Here is a 22,436-nt window from a genome sequence, read left to right as displayed (position 1 = left end):
TTCATAGTAGTAGTAATAGTCGATGGAGGCATATTCATAGCCCTACACACATTCGGGCGGCTTTCACCAGATTCCATCTGCCGAATATTCCACTAGGATTCAATGAACTTCTTTTACCAGACATGGCGTTTCTTTATTCTATTAAATTAAAAACTTTATAACACGAGAGGCAAAAACTGCACACGACTTTCACCATTATTATTTAATTTATTAATAGCGCAATTAATAAAAAATGCTAGCGTAATAAATTTCCAACACGTGTAAATAGCGTAAAGTACAATCAACTAAATGGTTCACCATATGGACCTTTACTACCCGCATCCACTAGTAGTTACTTTGAGGGCTGGAATCTTTCTCGTCTTTGATACGGATGTGCTAATTGCTGATTGCCTCAGATTGTCCTAAATCACGTGAACAGCGGAGAGTACACTATGATGCCGATAAATTTTGTCTGACATTTTAAACTTTCAATTTATAAAAAATTTGCAAAAAAATATATATATTTGCAAAAATAAATAAATAAAAATGGCGTTGTGGTTAGTGATCGGCGCATATCGGACCAGCGCAAAACGAGTATATATATATAATATCGGTGTAAATACACCATAGTTAACCCATAGATTTGAGCTACGATTGTAGCGTAGAAGGCATCGTTTTAATTGTATCTCATAATGTGGTTGCCTTCACAACAAGATAGCTACTATTGAATTACTTCAAATAAATAACGAGTAGAGAAGAGTACTGTTATTTATTTTCAGCGTACCACCACCCAGACGATCGTTTCGAAGCTTTTTGGCTTCGTCATCAAAAGCTTCGAAACGATCGTCTGGGTGGTGGTACGCTGAAAATAAATAACAGTAGTCTTCTCTACTAGAGAAGCGTTATTTATTTGAAGTAATTCAATAGTAGCTATCTTGTTGTGAAGGCAACCACATTATGAGATACAATTAAAACGATGCCTTCTACGCTACAATCGTAGTTCAAATATATGGGTTAACTATGGTGTATTTACACCGATATTATATAGTTAATTATCAAAACCCATAAGAATTATGCCTAGTGCATTTAGTTTTCCAAATATATATATATATATATATATATATATAAAAAAAACCTCCAACCGCCAGGGTACTAGAGTGGACATGTACATAAATATAGGCGGAGTTTATTTCTATCAGAATCGTTTGGTGCACAGCAAGGTGTGTGCTCGGTCGGTTGTAGAAAATAACGTGTTTGTGTGTGACGACTAGGGATAAGGTCTTCGTAGTTGTTTTGCAATTTCAGTAAATTGGAATAAATTTATATTATTAATTGCCATTTCGAAGTACATCAGCTACCAAATTATTTTTATGTGGACGACTGTTATATATTGGCGAGAGAAACATGACTTTAGAAGATCCTTTTTTTGTAGTTAAAGCGTAAGTATATGCTGCTTCGTAGTAACGCTATTCGTTCTGTGTACAGTAAAACTTTCCGTTTTATGTTTCGTAGTATCTTATTCGTTTTAGAGTGTGTTTTTATTTTTTTAATCATTGAAGTTCATTTTTATTGCTGAGTAAATAACTAGCACGAAGCGCTGTCACTGCAATTTTTTTTTTAGTGTGGTGATATGCAGCATAAACAGACAGTGAAAGTGCAACATGTAAATTACAGAATACAAATTTTGTATTCTGTAGTGGGAATGCGCCCCCACTTCATTTTTTAACAAATTTTAGTTACAAAACGGAGCAAATATGCTCCTAGCATTTTTCTTCGGACAGTAGCCTTGTCAGGATTTTTGTTTAATGGGAGGCAGTACATGCAGTTCACGAAAAATATCAACATGATTAAATGAGTTTTTAAGAGTATTCCTATAATTAGTAAAATTTATGAAAAAATTCGATAATATGGCAATAGGCTAACCAAACCTCACAGCGCTGGGACAGATAGTTCCCCTATGAGGCCATCTTCTCCGGACATCACTTGCTAACATCAATCGGGACATCACTGGCTTAGCGTTTAATGTCCGATTTTAAATAGTCCATATTCATATTTCGCATGGGATGTTGACGGTTGATTTGTCTTTCTCAGTCCAGTCGTATTATTGTTGTGGTACTACTGTTCGCAAGGAGAAAAAAAAAAAAAAAAAAAAAAAAAACGCACTACTAGATCGAGCCTCTTGCGCCTCCACAAAAAATATAGATGTCGTTGACTGATATATCGGCTGCAATAAAACAATTGCATTGAAGTCGTAAGGGCTTTCGACTACTGTGGCAAGCTGTTAGTATCCTAGGAGTGGTCAAAAAAATTCGGAAAGCAGAATATATAAAATATATTAATAAATTATGGAATAGATATTTCCATTTTGATAACTTAATTATGGTATTCTTACCTATTCTTACTTAATTATGGTAACTTAATGGTATTCTCCACCTTGTCATGGTGGGGAGTGGGAGTTGCGTGTCCCAATGATCCGGAGAGCTAAGTCAGCAGTAGCTTTTAGCTACTGGTAGGGCCTCCCAAGCAGGACAGGTCAAAGGGTAGGGTCCAGACTAAGAGAGATACCCCGGTCCTCCAGGTTTGGGGTTGCTGCAACGGGCTAGCATTCAGTGTAAAAAAATACACAAATGCTAAATGACTTACAAGTGAAAATGAAAACGGACTGCACTTTCGGAAACGATTTGGCAAACGGAAAAGGACTGTGATTTTGGGATGCCGGAATATTCAAGGCCTTTCAACTAAAAGAAACTTTCTTCTGAATGAACTGCAAAAATTCAAGTTAGACATTGTCGTGTTATCAGAGACAAAGAAAAAGGGATGTGGAGAGGAAATAATGGGAGAATACTACCATTTTTGGAGCGGAGTCGATAAGAGTGAAAGAGCAAGAGCAGGAGTTTTTATTGCTGTTAAAAAGAAATTGAGACACAACATCAAAAACTGGAAATTTATTAATGAAAGAATGATCTCATTGGAACTGACAATGTATGCGAGAGAAATATGTATTTTGGGAATATATGCCCCGACTAATGACACTGCCGATACCTTGAAGGATGAATTTTGGGAGGATCTGAGAGAACTAATAGAAAAATCCCTAAGAACAAAGAGATATTTCTAATGGGAGATTTCAATGCAAGAGTAGGAACTGAACAAAATAGCAAAGTTATTGGAAGATTTGGAGAGAAAGAGAGGAACAACAACGGAGATGGACTATGCAGTCTTTGTGAACAATTCGATTTGAGAATAAACAACACATTTTTCCAACACAAGGATGTCCATAAGTATACTTGGTCACAGGAGACAAGACAAATTAGATCAGTTATAGATTACATTATTTCAAAACATTCAGGGACATATGTATTGAAAGATGTCAGGGATTATAGAGGAGTCGAATGTGGATCTGACCATTTTCTTGTTAGCATTAGCATTAGTAGAGGCATTTGATGCAAGAAAGCAAGCGCATCAGCCAAAAAAAAAAAAAAAAACCACTTCCACTTCACCCCTCTGTTCGTTCAAAATATCTGTCCAGCTGAGCCTTAAACTTATTTAGGCTATCAACTTCCACGACAAGGGATGGAAGTCTGTTCCACCAACCAACCACCCGCTGGCTAAAGGCAAATTTCCGCATGTCTATCCTACATCTGTCTTTCCTCAATTTGAATTTATGCCCTCTCAGGTGATTATTCTGAGCGAGAGGAAGAATCGCATCAGCATTGAGCATGCTCAAACCATTCAAGGCTTTATACACCTCTATCAGATCACCTCGCTGGTGCCTAGTCTCCAGACACTGTAATTTGCAAAACTTAAGCCTTTCTTCATAAGAGCACCCCTTTGTTCCATTCACTAATCTTGTTGCCCTTCTCTGTACTCGTTCCAGCAGCTCTACATCCTTCTTGAAATGAGGCGTCCAGACCTGTATACAGCACTCTAGGTGTGGTCTGACCATTGCCTTATACAAGGGAATAATCACCTCCTTATCCCTGCTAGAAAAATTCCTATATATCATTGACAATACACCATGAGCTATTCTTGCAGCCTGTCTGCACTGCTCAGAGAACTTTATATTTGCCTGCACAACCACCCCCAGGTCCCTTTCATTCTCTACCACTGTCAGTGTAGTACCACAGAGTTGATACGTTGCTCTGGGGTTGCTGTTTCCCATGTGTAGTACTTTACATTTGTCAATGTTAAACTTCATTTGCCACCTCTCAGCCCATCTGCTCAACCTTTCCAGATCCTGTTGCAGCAGCATAGTGTCAGTAGTGTCCTTGACAACCCGGCCTACCTTTGTATCGTCTGCAAACTTCGACATTTAAGCTTGATATACCCTCATCAATATCATTTATAAATACAGAAAACAACACTGAGCCCTGAGGGACTCCACTAATAACATTAGTCCACGATGAGCAGTGTCCATTGATTACCACTCTTCTCCCCCTCAGCCACCCCTTTATCCACAGCAGCAATTTGCCTCCAATGCCACACTGCTCCAATTTGTGCAGCAGTCTTCCATGTGCAACAGTATCAAAAGCCTTTCTAAGATCCAAGTATATAATATCAAAGTTATTCCCTGCATCCAGTTCCTTTGTGACTGCATCATAGTATCCAATCAAATTGGTCAGGCAAGACTTCCCCTTAACAAAACCATGCTGTGTCCGAGCTATAGCTGAAATCTTGTCTAAATGATCCTGCAGTGCTTCTTTAACTAGTGCCTCCATTAATTTTCCTGGAACAGAAGTTAAACTCAGAGGTATATAATTACTTGTGTCAGCCTTTGATCCTCCTTTGTGAATTGGGGTGACATTTGCACATCTCCAGTCTGTCAGTACCTCCCCTCAAAGGAAGCTCTCATAATTATGGCTAAGGGTTTGTTTACTTCCTTTGCTGCCTCCTTTAATATAACTGGATAGATCCCATCCACCCCGGGTGCCTTTCTTGTGTTTATCTTCAACAATTTCTGCTCCACTTTACTCTCAGTTATTACAAGATTCTCTAGCTTACTGCTAGAGTTGAATACACCTCTGGCTTTCCCCTCGCTAAATAACTCCTCATGTGTGAATGTCGATGCAAAATATTCATTTAGTTTGTTAGCTACCTGAGCAGGATCATCAACAGTTGACCCATCGATATCAAGTGGACCAATCTGATTAATCCCCTTCCTTCTAGAGTTTACATAAGTAAAGAACTCTGCTGTTTTTCTTTGCATCTCTTGCCAAAGATTTCTCGTAATCTGCCTTCGCCTGCCTAACCTCCTTTGTAACTTGGTTACAGATCAACTTGTATCTATCATAGGCTTCTGTGTCATGTGTTAATTTGTATGTATCCCATGCATGTTTCTTCTCTGCCATATGCCTCATCAGTTCATCTGACATCCATTTAGGCCTAAACCTTGAACAATATTTCTTAGTTGGTATGTAAAGCCTAGTAGCTTCCAAGATAAGTTCTTTGAATGCTTCCCATTTTGCATTTGCTGTTGGTAACATCATCAGTTGGTCCCACTGTATAGAATTTAAATACTGTCTCCATCGTAGTCACCTTTACGAAAGCAATAACCCTTTCCTTTACCCCTAATGGTAGTTAGCTCTTTGAGTAAATCCCACTTCAGCACACTGATCACTGCCACCTAGTGGTTCATTTATCTGCAGATTCTTAATGCATAAAGAATCACTGCTGATAATCAAATCAAAAGTATTCTTCCCTCTAGTTGCCTCCTGAACATGCTGATGTAGAAAACAGTCATCCAATAAATCCACAAAAGCCTTGCTAGTGTGTGAGTGACCAGCCCCCAGATTCCAGTCAATATCTGGGAAATTAAAATCTCCCATTATAAGACTCTCTGATTTACTGGCCCACTCTATTTCCCTGTACAGTACCTTATTATACTCATCAGAGTCATTAGGCCTATAGCACACTCCTACTCTCAATTTTGATCTTCCAATGCTTATGTCACACCAAACTGACTCGACACTGCACTGTCCAGCGATGTCCACTGGCTTCACTTCCTTGGATTTTATGTATTTCTTAACTAATAGCGTAACCCCTCCTCCCTTCCTATCCTGTCTATCCTTTCTGTAGATGTTGTCCCCAAATTCCAGTTCTGCATTCCTTATATCTGTGTGATACCACGTCTCTGATATCCCAACAATATCCGCCTTTGATGTTTTGAGCAATACCTCAAATTCATCAAATTTATTTACTGAACTCCTAGCATTGGTGTACACGCAAGTATACATGCACCTATTTCTATTCTTAGCTACCCTAACACAACCCATGTGTTTACTTGTACCGCAATGACTCCCGGCAGTCTCTGAAATATCCTGCATCCTGTTTTTCAGGCTTCTGCTCATTCCAATAGAAGTAGTGCAAGAATCTCTTTCACCTCTGCCAGTGACTACTGTTAATCTATTCGTCTTTGTCTCCCCCCCCAAGCTAGCAGTTTTCCGACCCACCTAACTCTGCCTCAATAGCATCAGCAAATATTCTTGCACCCTTTCTATTTAAGTGTATCCCATCCCTGTAGAAGCAATCTCTCCTGTTAACAAGTACAGTCCAGGCTGAAAAAAATTCTACCCCTTAAGCCTTGCACAATCTTTCCAGGGCCGAATTGATCAACAAGGCTCTCATCATATACTCCCTCCTATCGTGTTTGGGCAGAATTGCGGATACTTTCAAATTCAACCCTATTTCACGGCTTTTTTTCAACAGTGACCTGTACTTGTTAAGCAATTCTGCCGGTCTCCTACTCTTGATATCATTAGTGCCAACGTGTACAACTATATCACCTTTTGTGCCCTGAGGTGGAACTGGATTAAGAAAATATGTGTGGACAACCAACAATGCAGCGAAGGAGAAATGCTACAAGTGGATCAATTTAACGTTGACCTACTCCAGGACGACAGCATTAGAAACAACTTCACCCAGAGAACGGATGCTGCAATTAACATAGAGATAAAAGGTAATACTGAAGAAATGAATATTTAAAAAATAGTGTTAAAAAAATAGCTCATGAAATCCTAGGCAAAAAGAAGAGCCAAGGACTAAAAAAGACCTGGATTACAAAGAAAGTAAGAGCTGCTGTAGAGGAAAAGAAACTTGCATATCAGAAATGGCTGGGTGATAGGAATGATGCATATAGGAACATTTATGTTGAAAAGAAGAAAATAGCCAATCGGTTGGTAGTAGAAGCGAAAAATGAAGAATGGGAAGGGAAATGTGCAACTATTAATAGCAAATTGGGCTTCAAGCAATCAGCGGAATTGTGGAAGGTCCTTAAAGATTTGATCCTTAAAAACGGAATAAACACAATGCTGGTTTGCAATTAATACCTTTGAAAGATTGGACGGAGTACTATGAAGGACTTTTAAAAGAAGACCGGGAAAGGTTCAAGACAAATGAGGATTTTGGTGTAGAAGACTCGGGCTTAAAAGTTTCTGTTAGGGAAGCGGAACTCCTGCTAAAGGAAGGAGGGAATGGCAAATTACCTGGACCTGGAGGAGGTTACGTGGAACTTCTGAAATATGGAGGAAGAGGAATAGCTGTTCTGATACAAAAACTGTTAAATAGTGTACTGAGAGGAGAAGAAATATCGAAAGAAATGATAACAGGATATTTTACATCAATTTATAAGAAGAGCAATCGGAAAAGCTGTTCAAATAACAGGAATATGCCTGAACCTGCTGCTAAAGATCCTTGTAAAATGGATCAGGAACCATTTAGAAGCCCAAATCAAGGTATCAGAAGAACAAAGTGGTTTTTCAGCCAGGAGATCATGTACAGACCATATCTACACCGTACGACAGATCCTTGAAAAATGCCAATCAAAAGGGGAAAAAATCTTTATGATTTTCATTGACCTTGAAAAGGCATATGGCAGTGTTCCAAGAAAACTTATGGGAAGCACTGAAAGAGGCAAATATTGATGGACCTGATTAACATTAAGGCATTTTACAGGAATAATAGATGCAGAATTAAAGTAGGATCAGCTTTGTCACCTGAATTCCACACTTCAAAAGGCTTATTACAAGGTTATTGCATGTCACCAACACTTCAAAATTTATATCGACATCTTCCTAAGATCCTGGTCAAAAAATGCAATAAAATGGGATTGCCAATTAATAAGAACACCTATATTCACAATTTACTTTTTGCAGACGATCAGGTGGTGATAGCACAAGACTTAGAAGATGCAAAATATGCATGTTGTCAATTGTTTGAGGAATATAAACAATGGGGTCTAAAAATCAATTTTAGCAAGACTGAAATGTTGTCTTCAGGGCCAGGACACTTTCTAAATATTGCAGGTTTTAAAATCAAACAAGTCGATAAATTCAAATATTTGGGATCAATCTTATAAAGTGATGGATCATCCCAAGCAGAGATTAATAAGAGAATTGCAGATGGCAGAAAGGCTATCGGCATTTTAAACTCTGTTCTGTGGAGCAAAAATATCCTAAATAAAACAAAGAAACTTATTTCAAATGATTGTACAAAGTCTACTATTGTATGGAGTGGAAACCTGGACATTGAATAGGCGAGCGGAAAACAAATTGCTCTCCACAGAAATGGATTTTTGGAGACGCTCAGCAGGAACTTCTAGAAGAGACAGAAAACGGAATGAAGACATAAGGGAAAAAATGGAAGTGAAAAAGACTATTATTGACACCATCAAAGAAAAGTGTCTAACATGGTATGGACATGTAAAATGGATGCAAGTAAACAGATATCCAAAGGCTACACTCGAATGGATACCTCTTGGAAGAAGAAGAGGAAGACCTAGGAGGACATGGCTGGATGGAGTACGGGAGTGCATGACAGCCCGAGGCTTAACTGACCAAGACACCCTGAACCGCACTTTATGGCGGGAAAAAATTCTTAACAAATAACTTGTAGGCTGAGGAAACCAATTGTAAATGGAAACACTCCTCTTGAAGAAGATGACTTAATTAATGGCTTATAAAATATCAGGAAAAAAATGTCAGCCTTATACAGATTCTGGAATTAATATATTTTTTTTTTATGTTGGTAGAGGATGAAAAATGAATATCAAGCAATGTTCAGTAATCAAATATTTGACAAAAGAGGGCAAAATTTCTAAACGATATCAATGAAAGAATGACTGGAGTGTTTAAGTTTGTTTGTTTGGTTTTTAGGAGCATTAGTAACTAAGGCCATATTGCTCCGGGGATATGCGGTGGTCATTCCTTGACCTTTCCGCATCCTCTGTATTTGGTGGTCACGGGCTCGAACCCCGGTCTAATCAAGAAGCGTGTGCTACGCACTGCTGCTCCTGCCCACCCGGCTACGGAGGCACCTTGAGTGTTTAGGAAAGTGTTGAATACTAGAATGTAGGTATGATTCAGTTGCAGGAGGGCCATCTGAGTTCAAGATTGGGCAAGGATCAGCAAGGATGAGCCAAGGACTCTGACAATCAATTCTGTAACAATTTCCATCGTTGAAGAAAATATTTCAGATAACAGAAGAATTTTAAGTGTCTTAATTTAAAGTACTTAACACTTCCCATGGAAGGATTTTAGCAGTAATACATGGACATTTATGAATGTTCAAAGTTTGTGCAACGTGGGTTCCCAGAAACATTCATGACACAGAGAGAGTGGAGTCATCAGAAGAGAATTTGCAACTAATTCTTGATAATTGAGATAGATTTTTATCCTGTTTGGTGATTGTTGACAAAACTTTACTACATTTTTATGATCCTGAATCCAAATTAGAAAGCATTTGTTGAGAGCACAGGATCACCAACCTAAAAAAAAAAAATTTAGCCCAACCATCAGCTGGAAAAGTGTTGGCCGCAGTTTCCTGGGATGTAATAGGATTGTTTTAAATTGATTACCTTGTAATTAATTTAAAACAATGGTAATATTATATCAGCCTTATGCCAAAGTTAAAAGCTGCAATTCTGGGAGAAAAATAGAAGTAAAGTTGGGTCATTGGGTTTTGAATTCAACTTATCATTGGGTTTTGAATTCGACATTGGAATTTGAATTGCAATCCATGCAAAGCATTGATTGCACAGGCTAAAATTAATGACTGCCCTGCATGCAGCCAAGATCTGAGTAATTATTTGTTCAGAAACCTCAAGTCTCATCTTTGTGAAACTCATTTTAAAGATGATGAAAAGCAAAAAGCAGTTATGGAAGCCAGCCTAAAGTTTTTTTTTTTTCATTCTTAGGATTAAACTCTACAGATTGGATACAGTAAGTGTATTGAATACTTTGGGAAATGCAGAATTTTGTACCTTTTTGTCTCTTGTATTCCATTTCCAGAACATTTTGACCACCCTTTGTAAACTTCTTGTTTACAAGGGGTGGTCAAAGGAATTTTTTTTTTTTTTTTTTTTACTGTGGGGGGGGGGGGTTACTTGTGCATTCTACATTGGTAGCTTTTACAAGTGTCAACATGTGACGGTAAAATTATAAAACAACATTATTGGGGAAGCTTTGGGGACTCTTCTAGGTGTGCCTATTGCACATTACAAAACACATTCTAGCATGAATTATCATAATTTTGTTATTGGTATTGCAAATTTTTTTTTTTTAATAATCTTAATATTAGCTATCATGTTGATGAATGAGCACCATGTTTGGGGCATTAGCCTTGGCTACTGGGCTTGACTAGAGAGCAAGCTAATAGCATTCCATAGTGTAAGTTGGCTTTTTGTTTGTAAAATATTTCCTGACAAATATTCCACTCTCAGAACTTTTTATTAATTACTTTTTTTTTATGAAAACCCCAACACGAGAGGTATTAGAACCTACAGTTCTTAGTACCGTGCTTGCATTGGAGGTTACGAAGCTGAAAGAAGATATTTGTTGACATTAGATTTGAACTTTCTGTTCAAATCTAATGTGGACAGAAAGTTCAAATTAGATTTGAACTTTCTTTTTCACTTTCTGTTCACCCTTTTCTTGAAAAAAGTGTTCATTACTGACAATCCTTGAGATTCCGCTAATTCCACAAGTCTTTCACCAATTCCAAAATTTCTTATAGTTCCTCTTTCTGTGCTGTTTTTTCTTTTTCCAACCTTAGCATTGAAGTCCCCCATGATGATAGTGTAGTGGATTTTCTGCTGATCTAGAAGACTCAATTTCGGCGTACATTTCTTCAACCTCTTCATCATCATGGCTCGATGTTGGTGCGTAAATCATAACCTTTAGCTTTTACCTCTTAGAAATCCTGAGTATGTCTTGACACCCTTGGTGATGTACTTTTGAATTCCAAAATGTTGTTTTTTATATCCTTATGGACCATAAAGCCAACTCCACCTTCACTCCTTTCACTGTTTCCATTGGTGTAAGCAGATTTCCACTTGATAAACTTATCAGTGATTGATTTCTTCTTCTTGTTTCAGCCAAACCGATGATATCCCAATTCACATTTCTAGTTCCTTTTCTAGCTCTAATATCCTGTCTTGACCGATGAGCAATCTTACGTTGTAACAGGCCAAGTTAAGTTTCCATGCATGGCAGCCTGGTCGTAACCAGAGATTCTTAGCACCCTCTGCTTCCACTCTGATATTCTTGCTTCTGTAAGAGGGGGAGTGAAAGCCGGTGGGGACTGAGGCCCATTTGTTTCATCGTGCTATCATGTGCTGGAGGGTTTGGTCTTTTCCTCTTCATGCTGACCAGGCATCTTGAAGAGAACCACTCTACACGTTCGTTGCCACCTAAGTGATGTAACAGCGCTTGCCATCGAGAAGGTGTGCATTAGCGGATTTTAGGGAAGCAGGCCAACTGGACTTCTAAATCTTTTGTAGTAGAAAGATATTGGATCCATCAGTGTTTCAGACTGAGTGCCTGATAACACACAGAATACCTGTTCCCCTCTAAGCCCTGATGATGATGAGCAGAGCAAGGTTTCTCAAAATGGAAAGTGGAATGCAATTGTGCTATCATCAGCAAAACTATGGATGGGATTTGCATTCATTAATACACAAGAGGAAGAAGGTCATTAATACACAAGAGAAAAAGAATGGGAGAAAGAACTGAACCTTGGGGGACACCAGAATTAGTGGAGAAGACAGAGATTTACCATCGCCCTTAGTGAGCACTCTGGGAGAAAACTGGATAACCAATTACAAAAACAGTTGGCAAACTATAAGATGGAAGCTTGTTTAGAAGTCCTTTATCCCAAACACAAATGAAAGCCTTTGAGATGTCAACAGCAACTGCTTGTGTTTCACCAACCTTTTCCATTGAATTTGTCTATAAATGGGTAACATAAGCCAGAATATCACCAGTGGAACAACACTGACTGAATCCATACTGGTGATCGTTGATCAGATGGAAGGTTTCAAGATAGTTTAAGAGTTTGTGGTTAATTGATTTTTCCATTACTTTAGAAAGAGTAGAAGTAATTGCAATGGGACAATAATTGGATGGGAGGGATTTGTCACCCATTTTGGAACTGGCTGGATATGAGCAACTTTTCAAGCAGAAGGAAAAACACTGTTGGAATAAGAAAGTGAAATAAGTCGGCAAAGAACAGGAGCAAGTTCAGGAGCATATGTTTTGAGAACAAGTGGAGAAATACCATCAGGACCTGGAGCTTTCTTAGCATCAAGATTTGTCAAAATCCTTCTGACATCCTTTGATGGAAGACCACAGGAGGCAGTGAATGGAGTGTGCTGGGAAGGTGGGAGGTGTTTTACCAAGATCATTAATGCATGAGTTGGAAGAAAAATGGGATGCCAGGAGGTTAGCTTTATCTTTGGCTGAAGTGACAATAGAACCATCTGTTTTTGACATAGGTAGTAACAGAGATGGGCAAAAGTTGTGGCTAATAGCTTTGGCAAGAGACCAGAATGCTCGGTCAGGGCAAGAAGCAAGTTTTCTACTCTTAGCCTGTTCAAAATCTAGTTTGGACTGATTAATAACTGCTTTACAATTGTTGCAAGTTTTGGTGTAGGCAGAAAATGAAACTGAAGAATTGGAAACAAGCCTATTACGATATGCAACATTCTTCTTTTGAATAGCCTTAGTACATTTATTGGAAAACTAAGGTTTAGATAAAGGACTAGATTTTAAGGTGAAATGTGGGATAAAGGATTCCATTCCTACAAGAATAATTTCACAAACACGAGCTGAGCAAATGGTGACTTCAGAAGTTTTGAAACAATAATCCGACCAAGGAAAGAAATCTCGCAGGTCATCCCATTTTGCATTCTTGTAATGCCAAACAACACTAGGTTGGGAATAGCCATGAGATAAAGGCTGCATTGGAGAAGAGACAACTACCATTGGAGAAAGCTGCATTGGAGAAGAGACAACCACCAAGTTGTGATCTGAGGTGCCTAAAGGACCACTCACTTCGACCATGTACTTAGAAGAGTTGTTTGTGAGAAAAAGATCAAGTGTGTTGGCTGTATGGTTAGGATTGTCCGGTATTCTGCCAGTTAACTGAGCAATCTGTGAGAGGTCATTAGTAATTGCAAATTACTAATGACCTCAAATTAATACCTACTTAATGTTTTTTTTTAATAAAAAAAATTATAATTGTACAGCAAGCATATGTTGTTCTGACATCTTGTAAAAAAAAAAAAAAAAAAAAAATTGATCGGTTGATCTCTAAGTTGTTTATTTTTAAATTAGCTCATAAGGTGGAAAATTTTACTGGCCCTTAGTCCTAAGTGTGTGTGCATTTGCATTGATCATTGGGAAATTCTGAACAGTTGCACCTTATATCAGTTGACCTCTCTGTTTATCATTTCTTATATCCATCAACTTGTTAACACCATTATTTCATTATTCTTCTTTGAGACTAGGCACCAGCAAGGTGATCTGATAGAGGTGTATAAAGCCTTGAATGGTTTGAGCATGCTCAGTGCCGATGGGATTCTTCCTCTTGCTCAGAATAATCACCTGAGAGGGCATAAATTCAGATTGAGGATAGATGTGCGGAAATTTGCCTTTAGCCAGCGGTTAGTTGGTTGGTGGAACAGACTTCCATCCCTTGTTGTGGAAGTTGATAGCCTAAATAAATTTAAGGCTCAGCTGGACAGGTATTTCGAACGAACGGGAGGGGTGAAATGGAAGTGGTTTTTTTTTTTTTTTTTTTTTTGCCTGATGCTGCATAAGCTTGCTTTCTTGCATCATATGCCTCTACTAATGCTAATGCCAGCAGCAGAGCATTATGTCAGAGTTTGCTCATATTATTGGGAAATGCACATACAGTCCTAAACAAGCCTTTAACATCAATGAAACAAGACTTCTGGAAGAAGATGCCTAACAGAACTTTCATTACAGAGGAGGAGTGGAGCGTTCCAGGTTATAAGCAGTATAAGGATTGACTGACTACTCCTGGGACGTAATGCCACTGAGACTTCCCTGCCAAGTTGTTCTTACATAAGTAAGAATAACTTTGCGGAGAATGCATTTCTGTTAATTGGCAATGCTCCAGATCATTCTGACAACGTTGGTGAGTTAGCCGATCAGATAGTAAAGGTGATCTTCTTGCCTCCTTGATCAGTGTTGTATTCAACATCGATCTTATAGCCCTCGAACTTGAGTGTGATTGCAAATTTCAAGTGTTTGTTACCGTATGATTATATTCTCTAAATGCTTGGAGGCAACTGATGGAGAAAACAAGCTCACTTTAAGGGAATTTTGAAAGAGTTTCAATGTGAAGAATGTAATTGACAATATTGCAGTTGCCTGGGATAAAGTCAGTTCCCACTGTATTAATGCTGCATAGAGGAAGTTGTAGTATGAATGCATCACTGATTTTCAATAAGTGCAGGGGCTGAGTTACCAGTTGAGCTTGGAATTAGAACCCTCTGATGTCAAAGAATGGTTGGAGCCATGTGCTTGAAGACCTTGGCACTTAACTCCTGGTTCAACTGAGGAGTGAGTTAAAAGCCTTAGAGGAGTCACCTGATGAATGCATAGAGAAGCTAAGAATACTAATTTAAGCTCTGGGTATATGTTGATGGATTTCTTCCAGCATTGCAAAGCAAAGAAGATTAGGACCTGAACTCAGATCTTCCAAGCTCATTAGGTATGTTGAAACCAGTGGCAGCTCGTGACTCTGATGTTTGGGGGTGCTGCATCCTAAAGTTACATTAAATTGCTTTGGTTAAAGACATGTAGACATACATAGTAATAATAATAATAATAATAAGCAAGTTAAAAATACTACAAAACATTAACTAGACATTTACCATTAACAGACTTGAACTTTTATTTAAAAACAAAATCCATTCTTTGGTTTTTATTTGTTGAAAATAGATTAATAACTTTTTCATTCAAGTTTGGTGCACTGTTGACCAAGCTTTTCTCTATTGAAAGCACTGCTTGAGCATTTAGCCTTTCCTGATTTGTAGTGCTCCTTAAAAATGTTTTTTTATTCTTTTTGATGTCGAATGGCAGCGTTCGGGCTCTGAAGTAGTCGTCGGAATGGTCAGAAGAACTTTTATGAGTTTTGTAAGTTCATCAAGAACTTCAGCTAGATTATTTTCTAAGATAAATTTCAGAAAGTCAGTTAATTTGCAATAATTGTGTAGATCATGTCTGCTATAGAAAACTTGTAATTCCATAAGAAGTTTTTCTCTTTCAATCATGGGATATGCCTCAGTAGTCTCCTGTACCTCTTCCATGGGTATTTTTGTACAAAAAATAAAATTCTTGTTAAACAATTTAGCAGCAATTAATTGCTTTGTAAAAGAATATCTCTCACCTATGTCAACACTTATATAGTTGCATACTTCCTTTGCTTCAATCATGAGTGTTTTTAAGGATTTTCGAAGTACAGGCTCGCCGCGATTAATTTGTCCCGCGAGCGCATCGTGCAAAACGGAAACGCGTTAATTGAATATAATAATCAATAAGAAAAATTATAATTGGTCCTTGACCTTCTGGAATGTCCATAAAGAATTTTTTAAAAATACCTTTTTAAATAACTTTTTAACTGTATACAATGTAAAAGATAATGAAAATAATTATGGAATTAAATGTTTATTGCATAAAACAGCGGTTCCCAAACTGTGCGCTGTGGAATATTTTAAGTTTTTGAGGGAAACACAGCGATACTCGACATATGGTGGACACTGCGCGAACTACTAGCTCGAGGTAGTTCACAGTTTCAACATTTCTTATTAAGTTGTTTGGACCTAACTACTAAACGGAACTGTTAGGTATTTCTTTTGGTCTGGGTGCGCCTTGAAAAAATTACTGAGACACTAAGGGCGCCATGAACCGAGAAAGTTTGGGAACCTCTGACATAAAATACACAATGAAGAAATGACTGTTGCGGAAATATTTGAACAGTGTTGACTTTCTCTTTTTATCAATCAATTTCTGATAGCCGACAATCTTCTCTGGGCCCTGGCAAAATAAATATAGCAGAGAACCTCAAACCTTTTGTTTTGAGGTTCTGTGCGATACGAAAGATTTCATCTAATTCTTTTATTGTTATCTCCTTCGCGGTAACATTTTCATCTGGCTCATTTAAAAATTTGAATTTTTATGCAAGTGTGCATTGACTTTATTAGCAGGAGACAAACAAGTAACATGTCTTCTTCCAATGGTTGATGGAACACACAGAGGCGGGCAGCAGGCAAAACGTTTGTTTATTGACCGTACCACTTGCAGTAAGCTTAACACGTGATTCAAATCTTTTTCAACTATCGCATAAAAAAAAAAAAATTGCGTTAACTGGAAATTTGCATAATTAAAAGTAGTATAATTTTTCAAATAGCGTTTGAAAATCACGTTAATCGAACTCTCGTTATGCGAGGCCTGGCTGTACATTGAATTCCTGATTTTTAGAATGGAATTCTTAAAGTTTCCTCTATATTCATGTATTTTAACTGCCTCAATTTCTTGAGATTGCATTTGATTATAAATAACTTCCACGTGAGGCATTATCTGATGGAAAAGTTATTACCAGAACTCAAATTTTTCATTACTCAAGATGTGCAAAATTCCAGTTGCTTCTGAAATCTGCATTTGCTGTCGCTTGTAGTTCCTCCATGCACTTTTTTAAGGATTCAAAATTTTCATAAACACTGTTCATGGTGTATATATTGAAGTTCCATCTTGTAGGGTAAAGTCAGGCAACACGGCTGTCCGTATGCTTTCTGAGAACAAAGAGATGCTGTGGTGATCTCGAGAAAAATGTTGGTATCGACATGAGGTTCAAAAAGAATATTCTTGAATCTCTGGTACTACTTGCTGCATTTCTCATCATCAGATTCAGTTGGTGTGCATAGCAATAAATAAAATATGCATTTTTGTACACTTTTATTTTTGACCGAACTTCCCCCTTTCTTGCCTTTTATCACACTTGTGCCATCAAATATCTGAACAACCAGTTTTGAGTACTTCCTTCAAGGATTATGTCTAACTGATCTAAAATGCACTTCAATATTCTGTCTGCCGTTTGGTTTTCCAGAGTGTAAAAAACCCCAAAAACACTCAAATGTCTCCACACCACATTTAGTTCATATCTCAGAACAATTACCATTTGTATATGTTCTGAAAAGTCTGTTGTGTCATCAGCCATGACAGCTACGAATGAAGCTTCTTTAATTTCTCTTTTTATTTCATCCCAGCATATTTGCAGCAAACAGTCAAGATTATCATTCTGAATAGTTTTTGAAATGACTTTGAATGCTGCATTACTTTCTAAATGGTTCTTTAAATTGGAACCTAATGAACAGGCGAAATTTATTAATCCTCTGAATACTCCTGAATTTTTAAAATCTTTTTTTTCATCATGTCCACGTAAAGGAATTTCAAACTGTCCACAAAATTTAATGCCGTCTATTATTTTAGATAATATCTCACAATTCTTGGTAACTTTTCTGTTATGTTTGCAGATAAAGTCTGTAGGCCTCACTAAGCTGTTCTTTAATATTTATGCTTCCTAAATGTGATAGTGGAATCACATTATCAATATGTTACTTTGAACTCATGTTTTAGAGTTTTTTTTTTTTTTTTTTCTTTCATTTTGTTTATGTTTGTAAAGCCACCTTTTGTCCACATTAAGTCAACTCCAAACAGTAAACATGGGAAACAAAACAATGCATTTTTAACTTCACAACCATAAAGCCAACTTTTCTTCTGGTACCATTCAGTTTTAAAACTGCAAATATATTTCTTATTATTACTTATTCCCCTCTGAGAAATTTGAATCTTTGGTGTGGGGTAGTCTTCTTTTTTAATCACATTTTTTTCTTGGAGAGATAATTGTGAAAAACTAAGTTGTCGAAGTTTGTTCACTGTCATGCAATTTACTTCATGGGGAAGCATGGAGGCCATGATCGAATCAAATTTCACAAAATCGTGTGTTGTAGAAATAATTTTTTACTTGCACATCACTTCATAATATAACTTCAACTTACCAAGTTCAAGCTCAATTTGCAATTAAGCTGTAATCACATAATGACAATGTTCAGTATTGACTTAACACCAATATTATTTAGTTACTTAAGGGGAATTCGGGCGAATAATAAAAAGACACCAACACTGTGGCTACACACCCATCATGGTCAACGATGAAATCCGCACTGTAGCTTTACAGTGACTGATTTGTTTCACCTATAAAAAATGTATGTTGGCAAATTGCCAATATGCTGGTTGCCAATGGCAACCAACTACCAGATATTCACTGGAATGCAAAATGTGTCACTGCCTGGCGCACAGGAGGCCTGCGGTTAATTAAACTTCCAAGTTGGAAACAGTTTCATGTTTTTATTCGTTTATTATTGAAATTATTACTGGAAACAGAGGATGTGTATATGAAGAACAATGCAATGCAATGAATATTTTTATTAACAGGACCCATATATAGTATAGGTACCTATACTACATGCGGGTCCTGTTAATAAATATATTCATTGCGTTGCATTGTTCTTCACAAAATTTCATATAACTCCGTTCACTGTATATCTAGATTTAAATAGCTGGGGGTGCTGCAGTGCCTATGGACGAGCTGCCTCTGGTTGAAACTGATTTTTGTTGCTACAAGGAAGTCTGAATGAGAGAAAAAAAGACTAGTATGTAATAAACTCAATATTTGTTTTGAAAAAGAAATATGATGACACCAAGAATTAACAGCCCTCCACTTTTAGACTTCTAAGTTCTTGATATTAGACAGACCGATTCATCCTTTAAGGAGAAGTTGGTTTGCAAAGATAAATAATTACTGTACGGCAAATTGATGTGTACATTGTAAGTTGAAATCAAAAGTATTTCAATCTAGTCTTCATTAGAGTTTATTTATTCAAAAAATAAGTTATGAGCAAGTTTATAGTTTATATTCGCTCCAGTTTAAGACGTGCATATCACATCTTATACTGGAATGAATTTCCAGTATAAGATGTGAGTATATTGCTCCTTATCCTTCTTTTCCATAACCGGCACACTTTTATGGAACCAATTAATGATTGATATCAAGGGCCAGTACTAACAATTGTATACACTTTTATAATGTGCCCCGGTGCCATTCCCATCTTATTTCAGACTTTGGATGTCATTCCTAGAGACCTTAAATTTTCTTTTCAAATTGATATTCAAAAATGATTATATAAAATTTTATTATTAAGTTTATGTACTTGTTATATAAAAACCAAAAAATATAATTTCCTTTTACTTTGTATGAAGACATTGGATATCTAATGGCATGCTTTATCTGAAGCTAGAAATCAGAATGCCCTGGATTAAATTTTGGTTGCAAAGAGATATGTATATATAGGTTAAATAATATAATTAATTATTTTACCCCATGTGAAATAGTTCAAAGCTTGTTAGTTTATTTTTTAATTTAGCTAGAGATTTTGTAGGTTGCTACTTAATATACATAGAACCTTTGCATCATTTGAATCTTGCCACCATTGTTATAGTATGAGTGGTAGAAGAATTCAAATTTATTAATTGTGGTGAATAGGTATCTCTAAAGGTTTTATTTTTTATGTTAAAACATCTTTGGCCGGTATCTACTACATTTTCAGACTGAAGCAAACCAACTGGAAATTTTCTTATGGAAATGACGTCACTTCCTAAATGACACTAATGATGCTAACTCAGTCACTAACGTTGATTCGGTAGAGTAAGTAGCCTGAAATGTTTGAAATAATAATTCATTTCAATTATTTTTACCTGACCTGAGCATCGTTTGCGTTACCCACCCTGGGTCTGGTATAATATTTGTAGCTATACTGTATACTATAACTACTAATATACTATTATAGTTTATGGTTGGTAGTTATATAGTATATGGTTAGTAGTGGTGTAGCCAAGTGGTCAGGAGTGCAAGTGCAGTAGTACATGCTCTTTCCTTGGCCCAGGGTTCAAGCTGTCACTGCTAAATACGATTAATGTTTGTATTGACGATTTATTGTAAAGTCCACTGACCTGGTAGTTGTGCGGAGTATAAACAAGAACATTTATATGGTTAGTATAACTACAGTACTAACCATATACTATATAGTCGTATATGATTAGTAGTTAACCATGAATAGGAGTATATAGTAGTATACGGTTAGTAGTTATACTCCTAAAACTAGTAATGTATAGTATATAGTTTTTACTACTGACATTAATTGATTAAGAGTTAACCACTAACTATTACTGGTTAATTTTAGTAATAATAACTACTAGCGTTAACTAACAGCAAATATGAGTATTCACTGGATCATTAACAGTAGTTAGTAGTAATTATAGTTAATATTTTAACTATTGTCACTGGAAGAGTTACTAGTAATAGTCATTAACTGTTATTACTGCTAACAACTCTTCCAGCATTGGGCTTCTTACTCCAAAGTTAGTGTAAGAAGTCGAAGGACATCATTGCCACTGTGGCATTGTCATCCACAAATTGATCATCCCCTTCAGGATAAGGAATAGGGTTATTGGCATTCGACCATCCACTGGTAAGTAGCGGGCTCATGCCCACTACTTACTCCACCAAATCAATGTTAGTGACTGCATTAGTGTCATTTAGGAAGTGACGTAATTTGCATAATTTCCATTTCACATTTTCGTCAAAGGTGTTTTCACATGAAACAACATCTTTTTTTTTTTTTAATAACCCCCAATACAAAAGGTATAAGAACCTGTAGTTTTGTGTAAGGATTGCAAGCTAAGGAGACAAAAGATACCTGTTGGCATTAGACTTTAATTTCTGTATTTTGCAGTTTTCAGAAAATACATGTAAAGGAAGTTTATTCCAAAGAACAGAAACAGAAGAGAAAAACGAGGAAAAGAAAGAAGTTAGTTCTGTGAGTTTGGAGTTTTAAAAAGTGAATGGATGTTGAATAGTTAAGGCATGTGTTTGGACTTGTTGGAAGATTGCAATCGAATTACAGATTCCAGTTTGGAAGAAGAACAGTGGTCATGCAAATATCTATAGAAGATGCATGCAGCAGAAACTGAACATCAGTGTAGCAGTGTGGAGAGAGTTTAGAAGAGATGAATCATTAATTAACTTGACTGTGCTCCCCTTTGGTTAGAATTTAAGAGCTTGAGAGAGGTATTAGGGACACCTTGAGAGGTGTCCCTAAAATCTGAAGTGTGTAGTTGTTTAGAAGAGTAAATTAGAAAACCAATTTTTTTTTTTTTTTTTTTTTTTTATGCAGAAGAAACAATATACACTGCCCTACCATTAATATCCAGACACTTGCATATTTACAGGAAAACTAATAACATGTACTGAAACCTTTCAGCCTCTAGTCTCTATGGAACACTCTCCACCAGTTTTTTGTGAATGACCTCTGATATTTCTGCTGTTTGGCCTTCAAATTGGCATCTAGTTCATCTTTGTTTTTTGGGAAGTTCTCCTCGTATGTATGCTATGATCCAGTTTATTCTACAGCAGGAGTGGTGAACCCATGGCACAAATATTTTTGGGCGTGCGGAATTCAGTGTTCCAAAAAAAATTTCAAAGTTCAAAACAACATCACTCCAGCAAACCCACCTTGAGTTGTGACCTGCTTGCCTGTTCTCTCTGCCAGGCATTTGTAACATCACACCATTCAGTGAATAGCTGTATTCATGCAGTGATTTGTTTGAAGTCTGAGTGGTGAGATGTACTGACAAAATTGTGTGATTAAATGTCTTGAATATTGCCTTCCAGGGGCACACAAGGGTAGTTTTTTTAAGAGTTACCCAATGTTGGCATGCAACCTTAAAAAAGTTTGCCATCCCTGCTCTAGAAGTTCTCTATAAGATTGATGTCATGGCTCTGAGTTGGCCAGTCCAACACTTTGATGCTGATGTCCTTTAACCAGTCTATTGCAATGCAAGCAGTATGATGGAGCACTGTCCTGCTGATACAGGTATTGACCTTTCCTGACATGCTGCTACAACATAGGTGGCACATTATTGTTCAGGACATCTAGAAAGATCTCAGCATTCATGGTTTTCTCCAAAACAACTAATTCTCACCTGGATCAAACCATGAAAAACAGCCCCAGACCATCACACTGCCTCCACCATATTTCACTA

The 22,436-nt window shown here is 37.1% G+C and overlaps 1 protein-coding gene across 1 annotated transcript in view; it reads left to right on the top strand.

Moving 5' to 3' along the window:
• Positions 1 to 1,268: 1,268 nt before the first annotated feature.
• Positions 1,269 to 22,436, top strand: part of LOC150089539 (syntaxin-6-like) — a 140,800-nt gene continuing 119,632 nt past the window's right edge. The window contains exon 1 of the mRNA XM_090368656.1: positions 1,269 to 1,418. Coding sequence (XP_090224782.1) covers positions 1,384 to 1,418 — 35 coding nt within the window. The 5' untranslated portion in view covers positions 1,269 to 1,383. The remainder of the gene's footprint in view (positions 1,419 to 22,436) is intronic.

Source organism: Mastigoproctus giganteus, chromosome 2 (genome assembly GCF_048544385.1).
Source record: "Mastigoproctus giganteus isolate SK-2022 chromosome 2, ASM4854438v1, whole genome shotgun sequence".
Lineage (NCBI taxonomy): Eukaryota > Metazoa > Arthropoda > Arachnida > Uropygi > Thelyphonidae > Mastigoproctus > Mastigoproctus giganteus.
This window is presented reverse-complemented; position numbering and strand designations above follow the sequence as displayed.